The sequence below is a fragment of the Haliaeetus albicilla genome, chromosome 9, assembly GCF_947461875.1.
Source record: "Haliaeetus albicilla chromosome 9, bHalAlb1.1, whole genome shotgun sequence".
In the NCBI taxonomy this organism is placed as follows: domain Eukaryota; kingdom Metazoa; phylum Chordata; class Aves; order Accipitriformes; family Accipitridae; genus Haliaeetus; species Haliaeetus albicilla.
The window spans coordinates 42,518,336-42,530,701 of NC_091491.1; the positions used below are offsets into that span (position 1 = coordinate 42,518,336).

A 12,366-nucleotide genomic window follows, 5' to 3' on the forward strand; every position below is an offset into this window, starting at 1 on the left:
GCCCTCCCCGTGCTGGGGGCTCCCATGGGGCCAGGAGCTCAGCTTCAAGCTCCTGCCCTGGCCCCAGCCCTCGCCCGAGCTGGGTCTACATGGTAGATCTACCTTCTACATGGTATGGTAGGTCTACCTCTGCCCAAGGGACTCGCCAGGCTGACCTGGGCCTGCTTCATCACCTCTCCTGGTCTGATGACCCCCAGGCTGTCGCCAGAACCAGTGACTATCACCAGACTGGCCCTCTTTGGGCTTATCTGACCAAAACACTTGAGTATCTGGTGACACAGTAAGTAAAATCTCAGACTGCGTCTGTGTTGCCCATTCCTGTTTCACTTAGCCCAGCCAGTGCTCTGCACTGACAAACTGCCCCAACAGCAGAGCTGCCTTGTTCGAAGAGCAGCTACTTCTGCAGCGTCTGCACGCTAACAACGACAACCAAGACTTGTCTGGGCTTTTCATGCCCCAAAACAAACCACAGCTCCATGCATCAAGCAGCACATAAAAATATTGATCCTCCTCTGTAACAATTTTACAGAGAACACCAGCATGTCTACTTTGAAGCTAAAAACTATGCTTGACAAAAAGACACTTTTCCGATGAAATTCAAGAGGCAACCATCTTTTGGACAAAATATATTAAGTCTTCAACTCCTTGTTAATTAGCACAGCTTGAAGACTTGCACACAGAGGAAGCTATGTCCCTGCCAATGGCTAGTCTACTGAGCGCACAGATTTGCCACATTTTCATGCTGAGTGATATATACTCCACAACTAGCGAGTCTCACTGACCTAAGCATAAATATTTGCAAATATAACACTACTTAATTAAATCATTGCAAAAATCTGATTCTAACCGAACAGATCACTTTTTTACACCAGAAACAAGCAATTAAGTTACATGGGAGAACACACAAAATAGGTAAATTCCAATAAAGTGGTTAGGGAAAACAGTATTTGGAACTGGCAGCTATTTTAATTACAGATATTGAACACGTGCTCCTCTTGGAGAGACAATATTTTTTCTTTTTTACTCTTCTAATCTTGAAATGTTGATAGCATTTAATTACATTGATATGCAATGGTCAAAGAAACATTATTGCATCAAAAATATATAAAACTTAAAATTAAGTTACAGTTGTAGAAATGCATGAATTGCATTGGCTAAGATTTGACCCTAGGGGTCCACAAGTAAATGGTCATTTGATGCACTGGAATGGTTTCTCATGTGCCATGCATGCGTACGTAGCTGTCAGAGCTGACTCAGTTGTCGTCTTATAACTGCAGCAATCCTGCTCCTGGGCTCATTCAGCGAAGCCGCCCTTCCTCTTGGAGGATGCGGTGGGGTTAGAGCCGGCAAGCCCACACTGCCGCTGCTGTTACGCTTACTGGAGGTGGGTGCCTTAGCAGCTCTTGAAATACCAAACTGTCTGGAGAGATTGATTTCCTTCCCAGCGCTGGGGCTCGCGCGGCTTTTCTGTCCGTAATCAGCGAGCAGGGCAGCAGAGGAGGTTAGGCTGCCCTGAGTCAGGGAACACGGCGATAACGGGAAGTTTCCACTGAGCTTTTTTAGTTCCAGTACTTGTTCCCTGGCCTGAGTCAAAGCTGCAGTCAGCTCATAGCGTTCCTCACACTCTCTGCGCACTGTTTCCTGGAGAAGAGTGTTCTGCAAACAGAAACAAACACCGGCTTTACAAAACGCCGTTGGTCAAAAAATGCGCCTGTTAAACTCCTCAGGCTTAAGGCAGGGTGGCTGGAGGTTACTGATGCCTACAAACCCTTCAATACTTCCCTGTGCTTTGGTTTCTCTGAAAGTCACTCAAAGGACATACATCACCATTCACACACCCTTCACTCCCTCAGGAGACAGTGGAAACATGAGGTAAGTCATCAGGAGTTACTTCTGATCTCCTGCCCATCCTCTAACTAGGGGGAAACTGGGAATGCTGCTCTTGGAAAGGAAAAAGCAACGGACAGAGGTTGAGTATTACTGCGCCACTTCGTTATAAGTGTTCAAGAAGTCATCCTCCTCTGCAGTATAAATAATTGTGCACCGATTTTTTTTTTTGTGATGGAATTCCTTGTTGATTACTATTTCCCAAACAATTGGGATAAATGATTTCCAGCCTAGTGGTTTTCACAACCTTCGCACTGTGATTCCTGATACTTAAATGGTAAGTGACTGGTACTGGGCCTTGAGCAGACAACTGAAACTGTTTCCGTATTACAGAAGTCCCCAAGTCAGTATATTATGTAGAACTTATTTGTGATGCTAATTTTCCTGGCTCCCAGCTGAAACAAAAAGTAAAAAAACCACAACGGACAACATCACTAAATTGATTCATAGAAGTCTGAACTACTGAAAGTACTAAAACAAGCAGCAAATATCCACTTTTTTGTTCTTTTAAGCAAGTAATTGTTGCTGACACCAGGAGGTCCGAGAGAATGGAAGGGAAGCAGCCACCAAGGCAGTCTCCAACACAGAGAGCGATGATTCAGTCAAACAGAGAACAACACCCTCAGTTGTGCACAACCGCATTGCCCAGACACAAACTTTTCTGTGTAAACCTCTCCAGCGCTAAGAGTATGAGCTGTATGCTGGGTCAGGTCACGCATCACCCTGAAGTGAGGATAAACATTTGTATTTGAAATTCCGTATGTGATTATGACAGTGGGTGTATAACAGGGAAGAAAATGTGTAAGAAAGAATCTCAATAGCACTTTTTCGACGTTTTGAAGAGCGAATACCGGTGTCAGTAAATTCAGAGCACAGAAGCGTGTTCCCACTAAAGCGGAAGGTGGTAAGGTCTGTTTAGCCAAGAAGAGCTTACTAAAACTATTACATTTTTGCATGTGTGTTCCTGTCAAAACTTCAAAAATGATGGAGAAATGAAAAGTCCTTTGTTGATCAATTTTTTTAGATTTTAAAATTTTACTTTGGTCAAAGCACCTGTAGCAGATGTAGAGTAGAAACACAGAAGTTCTGCTCAGGCTATCTAACCTCAGTGCCAACTGCAAGTGAAGGAGCTGTTGGAGAAGGAACATAACTACATGCAGAAGTAGAAGCGGGAGAGACATAAATATTCAAAATAACTTACTCTCTGAATACCTAACTCTGCAGACAACTTAATGAAAGAAAGTTAGATGTTACTTTCCCTGCCACTCAGACGGTCACTGTTAGTCCGTGAAGTTATTTGGAAAGTGTTACCGGCAAATCTGAGGAAGTATCCTGATGCGAAGTTTATATTAAAACCAGTTTCAATTTTCAACCACTCTTATCCCTCCTTTTCCTAATATAATTGTATTAGAGGAGGAACTCTGCTTCAGACTGGGGAAAACTAAGCACATAAGCAGAGCTGGCAGAATCTCATGATTGAGGGTAACTGTGTTCCTTACCCTGCTGAAGTTCCTGACAAATACTTGAAGAGTACATGTCTTTCCAAGAGCCTTTTCCATAGGTACAGGACAGAATGACTGCCAACATCATTCTAATTTCACTAACACAGTGTTTCTGAACCTTTTTCAGGGGAGAAATAAATATCAACCCAAGCCCTAATTCATTTTGAAGAGTTTCATTTCCACTGTTTACCAATTTTTTCTGCCACTTAATTACTTTGGACATTCCGGCCTAATCTTATCTACAGTCCCTGACTTCACTGCTTTCACATTTCTCATAGAGCAGTACAGCGCTCTCTCTTCCCTTCCCATTATATTCCAAACATTCAGCAAATGCCTGTGCTAAGAATATCCATCAGTCAAATTTCTCTTCACATTTGATTAATTTTTATGTGTTCCTGTGTTACAGAAAGTGGCTTTACTGGTGGGAAGTGGGCTACATCCCCATTAGCACAGCAGGATGCACACGCGTACTCCCACGTTAAAAGATGCAATCTCTGCCCCAGAAGCCATTCAGAACAGGACTGTGTCCACTCTTTCCTATTGATAGCATGAAGTTTTATTCTTACAAATGATTTCCAAAATAAGTAAGATTACTGGGAGGATCGCTGCTGTCAGGTTCAAAGAATGAGAAATGTCCATGTCTTCTGCTTTAAAAACATGAGGAATGCTTTATTGTTTACTCATATTTATGTAGCATGATGTAACGCTAGAGACTAGGAAACAAAGGTCTTGCAGGACCTGAAAAATTTATATTTTTTAAAAATAAAAGACTAGTTTAAGTGCTTGCTGAATTAAAAATTTCACATATTTTGTGATACATTGTATTTATGAAATTATGATGGACTTGTTTTATAAATATTTTCATTTCAATGGCTTTTACACCAGTACCAGGGTCTGAAATATAGATGCTTTGAATGATTTTAGAAATCACATGTCTCTAAGTAAAAATAGCAAGGCATTTCCTCGGTCATGTTCCTACCTCCTCTTGAACTTGACTCAAATTGTGAATCAGCTGTGTCCTCTCCTGGGTTAATTTTTCCAGTTCATCTGACTTGTGTTTAATTTCTTTCCTCATATTATCCAGAAATGATTCATTATTGTTCTTTTCCATTGTCAGCTGAAATTCAAGTTCAGTAATTAGTCTTTTAAGGCTCTGAATTTCTTTTTCCTTATCTTCATCTTTCTCTGCAAGTTTGACCTGGGCATCTTGTAGCTTCTTTTCAAGAATTTCTGTCTCCTTCCTTAAGCTATTGGTGGCACTGGATATTAATCCTGGTATCTGCATTAGAGGAGACAAAAACTGCATTAGTCTACGTTCAGTGGATATTGTTAGGTAGGTAGAACTCAGTATCAGACAAAAGTTGACTTCAGGAAAAAAACCAAACAAACATCCTCAGAGACAAAAAAAAAAAAAAAGCTCTGACTTTACATAATACCCTCAAAGGATATCAGAGAGCTGTAAATTAATCAAAAGTAACTCAGAACAAAGAGATTAATTAGTATGTCCAAGATCAAACAAAGAAATAGAGGTAAAAATGGAAAAACTTAACTTCTTTACAGCAAGCTAGTATTTCTTCAGGGTTTTAAAATCATAGTCAAATATCTGTAAAGTGAACTAAGCCAAACTGCTATTTTCAGCTCTTTAAAACACTGTGTAATGTAACAAATTTTAAACAACAATGTAATTTCATCAAATTTCTTTGTTTTTTCCAGAATTCTCAATAAATGCGTCAAACCTTTTGAAAACTAAGGTTATAGGTACAGTTTTCAATTTCTATATAAAACTTCAAAAACCGTACATCTGGGTAGCTGGGAAGAGCCAACTGCATGTGATGCAACCACCAATATAGACAAGAAAGCAGTTAACTGGCCACTGGACCTTAGCCCATCCGTGCTGAACTAATTCGGGAAGGGAGAAAACAGTGCAGATGGTTTTGTGACAACCTGTCATAGTCTGAAACGGTCCAAAGCTTTTAAAAAATGATGATGTCAGTTTAAAAATAATTAACAGCTACAGTCAATGGACATAGATGAACTCTGGGCAGAGAAAATGTGAGTAAAGGAAGAACTTCCACACCATTGAACTAAGTGGAATAATTACTTATTAACCCATTCCATAAAAAAAATAGTAATAATTGAAACATATGCTAAGACTGGGGAAAAAAAATATTGTATCATCTAGACACAGGACTACACATAAAGAAGCTTTTAGTCCTTCACATACTGTTTCTCAGAAATTTACATTATCTACTGCCACAAAACTTTTCTCAAGTGTTACACACCTTCTTCTGGAGCTCTTCATGATCTCTCTGATATTTTGTGATTAATTCCTGCTGTTTTTGTCTTTCAATGTCTAGTTCCACCCTCGCTTCTTCCTTGACTTTAAGAATCGCTTCTTTGTGTCGTGCTTCACCTTTAGCCAGATCAATTTCCATCTAGGGAACAAGTGTTTTTTCACAATATGTAGCAACTCACCTTAAAATATTTTTCACATTCCACACTGCCATAAATGAAGTGATGTGAAATCTGGCAGACTGAAATTTTGGGCGCTGAACAAACACATCTGCATGATTGCAACCACTGGAGCTTGGCGAGGGAAAGCTCCCGCTTCCCGCTGGCTCGCGGCTGCACGGATGGCTCCTGCTCCACAGAGCATCAGGGCTGGCTCACAGCCGGCAGCCCCGGGAAGATGTCTTACAAGCCCCATGGTGTCTCAAGTGGTGCTAGATGCCTAAATTTAGGCAGCCGAACTTCACGCTAAATCCCTATGAAAACACTAAATTGCTAAATCCCTATGAAAACACTAAATTACAAAATCCTTAGCTGGTCCTTAAAATAGCTGATTACTTTGCTGGAAGCATCTGCCCTGGAGGTAAAACTCAGCCCGTTATTATTTTCAAATGCAGCAAAATGATACATTTCACAGTAAACAACATCTACTGCGCTAAAAATGGGCCATAAGCTCAATATTCAAAGATGTTAACTCTTTCTTATAAAACCATTTTTTATTCATGCTCTGCCGCTCAGCCTTGTCAGGGAATAGCAATTACCATATAAAATGTTTGCCTGTCTGCTCCCAGGGACCACACTCAGATGACACGTACTCCACGCGTGCCATCTTCCACTTTAGAAGCGCAGCGCGCGTTAGGACCGCATACCGATTTTATCACGTGTCCCCCTTCCACTAAATCCGTTGTAAACAGCAGAAATCTAGGGGAAGGAGCATACAGAGGAATCTCCGCAGAACCTCTCGGCGAGGCATCAGCGGGATGCCTGCCTCTCCAAGCATCGTCCGGTGCCAACGGCACGCGGCTCCATCACCAAGCCGAGGTTCGAGGGAGCAGCAAGGAGCAGCTCCAGCTCCTTTTAGGGTCCAGACAACACGGCACCGATGGTATGTATGTGGGACGAGCGCTGGACAAAAAAGCGGAGAAATGAAAAGTGAAAGCGTTGCAAATTCTGGGTAAAATATCCCAGTCCTGAAGGCATCTCATATATTTAATATTGCAAATTCGAATTCGAAAATTCAGCCATAATTTCCTGAAAATAAAAGCCTGGATTCTGGAGGAAATACTGAAGGCTATATTTTGAAAAATATTCTTCCTAAATCAGTATGCTAATATTATATTTCTGCAGGCTGAATTCTAATGGACTTAACTGTAGCACGCTGAAGGAATATGAAAGGCACATTAAACATGCACAACACTAGCCTAATTACTTTAAATTATTAAAAGAAGAAAAGCCCAGAATGAGCTTAATTACAATTATCTAATTTCACACACTAATTACGAGTGAAAGTATAACAAATCCCCCTAACACTTTTTGGGGAAAAGATAAACTGAAAATATTTTCATTATTTTTTAAATCAAAATATACCAAATTCTGGCCATGGAACAGGCACAAATCCCCCACTAAGGTTTAACTTAAAGCTGGTATATTTGTAAGATCCTCAAAATAGACTATTATTATTGTTGTTATTATTATTACAGATATATCTTCTACATTATTAGATATGGGAGTTAGGATTCTAATCGTAGAAAAACAAATTTATTAACTCTAAATATTATTATAGAAACAGATTGTATGTTGGACGCTACTTGATTAGAAAGACTAAAAAATAAAGGCAGTATAAAAAACTGAGCTCATTTTGAAGATTATACAAGCATTTTTCACATTTAACACTTGAAGCTAATAAAGCTGATAAGCAGAACAGGAAATAAAATGGCAGTTGATCTTCAAAGAAAGCACAATGGCTACTAATTGCTTTAAAACCACTTACATGCCCCTCATTAATTAATATTTTAAAAATCCATTTAAACAAGTGTTTACATCAATCTTAAAATCTTTTGTAAAAGAGATTTTTTTGTTGTTCCATTAAAACAATTTTAAGGTTTATCTGTATTTTAAATAGAAAACTGGAACACTTTATACTTATGTAATGGCACACTGACCCAAGAAAAAGATAACTTTGTCACTTTGTCACATTTCTGATTCTTTTGTCTGATGAGAACATTTTTAGAGCACTTGCCGTTCACTGCATTTTAATGGTTGTGATACCAAAACTGTAATTGCTCTCTCTTATTAGTAGCAGTCTTTATCTCGCTTTAATGTCAGGTTGAACAATACATTGTGATTATGTAGACAGTGTGACCTCGTTCTAAAATTATATCCTGTGACAGAGACATTAAGAAGTTTTAAAAGAAATGTAACTGATCTTAATTGCTAGTAGCCCAAAATTTTTCCTGAGACTAAATAAAGCTTTCAGACACTTATCACGTACTGAACCAGAGAAGACAGACAGTCATTTTAGTCAGCAATTATGTAAGGCTTAAATCAGAAAAGTCAGAGTTATTGTTCAACACTATTTTCAATTTTTCCTTCACAGATTTTTGTTGTTGTAATTTCTTATATTCAGTTTGAGGGTTTTTTTGGTGTTCATGTGAAAAAGTTGCAGATTAAAACAAAGTTTACACGCTCACAGCTGTTTATGGTAAACAGCTTTCCAAATCCCACTGGAAGACACTGGCAGCTGGACTCCAATCCCAGTCGGAGTCTCCAGCTCAGAACTTTACAGCGGCTGGAAAACTGCCCGGCGGAAAAGGACCCGGGGGTGCTGGTCGACAGCCGGCTGAACACAAGCCAGCAGTGTGCCCAGGTGGCCACAAAGGCCATTAGCATCCTGGCTTGTGTCAGAAATCCTGTGGCCAGCAGGAGCAGGGAAGGGATCGTTCCCCTGTACTCGGCACTGGCAAGGCTGCACCTCGAGTCCTGTGTTCAGTTTTGGGCCCCTCACGACAAGAAAGACATGGAGGTGCTGGAGCGTGTCCAGAGAAGGGCAACCAAGCTGGTGAAGGGTCTAGAGAACAAGAAGTCTTATGAGGAGCGGCTGAGGGAACTGGGGCTGTTTAGTCTGGAGAAAAGGAGGCTGAGGGGAGACGTTATCACTCTCTACAACCACCTGAAAGGAGGGTGTAGCGAGGTGGGTGCTGGTCTCTTCTATCAAGTAACTAGTGATAGGATGAAAGGAAACAGCCTCAAGTTGCACCAAGGGAGGTTTAGATTGGACATCAGGAAAAATTTCTTCACCAAAAGGGCTGTCAGGCACTGGAAAAGGCTGCCCAAGGAAGCTGTGGAGTCACCATCCCTGGAGGGATTTAAAAGACATGTAATGTGACTTTTAGGGACATGGTTTAATGGTGTGCTTGGCAGTGTCAGGTTAACGGTTGGACTCAATGATCCTAAAGGTCTTTTCCAACCTAAACAATTTCATGATTCTATGACCCAAAACTCCAAGAAAAAGCGATCTGTCGTGCAGAGCAGAACCAAAGGTCCTGATTCCTGAGATCGCTGTTACGCAGTGAGGCTGCTCAAAGCCCATAAACAAGGGGCTGTAGCATTGCCCCATTCCAACCAGCTGCACAATTAGCTAAGAAACCCATCCAATTAGCACATAGAGCGGGCATACACATGTATTTTTTAAATCAGCTGAAAATATTTTTCCACAGAAGACCCCAAACCCAAGTACATACTAACAGACGACTAACAAATTATAACCTAACATTGTAGAATGCAATAATACCAGTTCAAGATATGACTAGCGGCGGGAAACCCTTCTAACAAGAAAACACATGTTGACAGGAGTTTATGCTTGTGGAACAGACCTGTGCAACGCATACAGCACCGGCTCGGCTGTGGCGAGGTGCTTTGAGGGCGGGTGCGCAGCTGGGTGTGCTGCCCTGCATCTGAGCTATTTTCATAAGGGTGCATCCTACATCCATGGTCCAGGACTAGACCTAATCTCTTTCCCACTCTCTGTTCCCCAACCAAGCCAGTTACCCCCTAAATTCAGGGTGTCCTCCTGCTGTACTTTAACCATCCTTCTCATCTGTAGCCTTTATTTAATGGAGTGAAGGAAAAAAGAAATTAAGTAAAGGAAAAATGGGCATTTATAAAGGAGCATGCATGTATGGAAGGTGTATCATTCTCCCTCCCACCTTCCCCTTCCTCCTCACTGTGAAAGGAACCATCATCCAATTACCAAAAGACCCCAGGTGGCACATGAAAGTGGCTTTAGAGACTTTTATAAGAGTCAATGAATAAAATAACAAAGGAGAAGCCAAGTTGTAGGAGCGTCTTTTCAAATGAAATACAGAGGTATTTTCACAGTAAATTTCACTGACGTCTTTATCTCCATACTGCTCTGATTTGAAGGGAGGGCAAGTAAAAAAACCAGCAGAGTCATTAGCAGGAGCCTATTTGGCAGAGATGTGACTGCCTGAAAGGACCTGGTGATGCTAGAGGTCAGCAGAAAGAGCAGAAGCCTTTCGCACCCAAGAGGTCCGTCCTAGCTCCGGGACTTTCACTGCGCAACTCTTTAGCTCTTTTTTATTGTGAGGACCCCCAGCTCAAGTAAATGGACGAGCCACATGCCTTCTTTCTGCTACCATGTCTCCCTTCCCAATTCCCCAGTCTAACCACACTCCTCCACCTACCCACAGTGCTCCTTAGCCCCCTCTCCTAGCCCCCAGCTGCAGCTGACAGCCAGCACTACCTAACTTCTCCTGAGGTTCCCATGCTGTAATTAGCCACACGCTCACCAAGCTAATACCCATCTCACACTGAGCTGTTCGCTCAGTCGGTGGGCACGCACAGCCTGCCACGTCAGGCACAATCAGGTGACTCTCGAGCACTCGGCGGGGAGGCTGCTTGGAGGGGCACACGCACCCCGAACCCCAGGTTGCACAAGCTTCCCTGTGCCCCCAGGTTGAAAGCAACGCTTGCTCCAGGTACTTCAGGTCTTGAGCTAGGCGACACTGCTAATTTGGGAGTGTCGTTTTACTCTCCATACATGTGGGGACTTGTCCTGACACCAGTGGGAACTATGGGCTCATATCAAAATAACAACAAATTTCATGTTCACAGAGGACTTGGAAAGGATAAAACTATCATGTTACTTCTTACTTGCCTATTGCCATGAGTGACAGAATCATCCCAGGGATGGCACGAACATGTATCCTGTGTTCATAGCTGCCGTAAGTACCAGGCAGGGTATCCACAGGCCTCTCGCCTTCCTTGTCAGCTGTACGGCTAACAGCTCTGCTGCCTTTTGCTATTCGACAACTCCAGAAAGCTCCAGAATCACTATGCTAAAACAGCTTTTTTGTTTAGCTCTGCTTTGGTTTGCAAATACCTGTCTTCTAAGAAAAGGACATTTTTGCTCATCTGTTTATTATTTATTTTATAGATTTGTTTTACAAATAGCAATCTTCAGTTTCAGTTCACCTAACCTACAAGCAGGAAGGCTCTGCGTTCTCTCTCTCGCGTGGCAACAATGCCCAACCTTGTTTTTACTGGGAAACTACTTCAATATTAAATATATGCTTTCCTATGCTTCTCTGCGAGACGCGTAGGGAAACAAATCCAGGCACTGATGCACTTCCCCATGCAGAATTGTGGTTCAGGGTTTATAACCTGGACAGTTGCACACAGAACAAGGTAGGCTCTGTACATTCACCTCCTTGGAGCTCACATAGGACAACAGCTGGTGAGACTGGGCTTTTCCTGCTGCAGAGCACACAGGGAAAGCACGGCGCTTGGAAGAACAGAGGTTCTGAGGAACAGGCTCAGTCTTGCTCCTCATACCCAGGCTTCCAAGGGACTGCACTCCTAACATAGGCGCTTTGCAAATACCCTGAAACCTGGGAAGTCTGGATCAGACCTGAACAGCTGCCAAGTCTGTAAACACTCATGCTAAACACCTTTTGCTTTCAGTTCCAACCTATGTAGAGAGATCACCCATTAAAACCTCTTGTACAAAGAACACTATTGACATGTTTGCACTTGAGGAGACAGGTATCTGGCTTACTGTACTCACTCGTGACAGCTGACTACAACTAAAAAAAAAAAAAAAAAAAAGAAACCGAAAGGGTGCCAACTGCACATCCAGTATTACCTTCTCCCTCCAGTTATCTTCATTCCGCATCTTCTGTCTTAATGTTTCCTGCAGCTGCTCTGTTCTGTTCTGATGAGAAATCAGCATTAACTCCCTAGAAACCACAAAAACTCGTATGTAAATATGTGCTCTGCCCAGATTGGTGGTATGCCATTTTCTTGCAATTAAGTCCTTTGTGGCAAAGGCTCATCTTTTCCTCTTTGTTTAGTATTCTGTGCAATAAGCCCAGGAATCCTGCCTGGAGCCCAGAGGCACAGCAGTAATCACTACTTAGCATTTGCATAATGCCATCACATGCTTTATGAATTTTATGTTTTAAAGAAAATACTGTAGTTGATCTTTCTTCCACACACACATATTTAAACCTCAAATATTTTTAATATTTCTTAAGTTTTTAAGAACACTGAAAAACTGTTATAATATTCAAAACAGAAATTGTTGTATTTAATGAGCTCAGAATATTACTATCATTAATTAAAAAATTGTAATAGGTTTTGAATTAAAACCACCAAGTGCTTTCTATTA

At 41.6% G+C, this 12,366-nt stretch overlaps 1 protein-coding gene across 6 annotated transcripts in view; it reads right to left on the minus strand.

Annotated features, from left to right (window-relative positions):
• Positions 1–481: 481 nt before the first annotated feature.
• The window catches only part of LEKR1 (leucine, glutamate and lysine rich 1), a 64,285-nt gene continuing 52,400 nt past the window's right edge, over positions 482–12,366 (minus strand). For 2 of the 6 annotated variants that reach the window (XM_069792886.1, XM_069792887.1), the window contains exons 10-13: positions 11,842–11,935; positions 5,672–5,824; positions 4,369–4,668; positions 482–1,656 (exon numbers count right to left, since the gene is read on the minus strand). In XM_069792886.1, the coding sequence (XP_069648987.1) occupies positions 1,243–1,656; positions 4,369–4,668; positions 5,672–5,824; positions 11,842–11,935 (961 nt within the window). In that variant the 3' untranslated portion in view covers positions 482–1,242. Of the gene's footprint in view, positions 1,657–3,386; positions 3,508–4,368; positions 4,669–5,671; positions 5,825–11,841; positions 11,936–12,366 lie in introns of all 6 variants that reach the window. The other 4 variants (XM_069792892.1, XM_069792888.1, XM_069792891.1 and 1 more) reach the window with 4 other exon arrangements.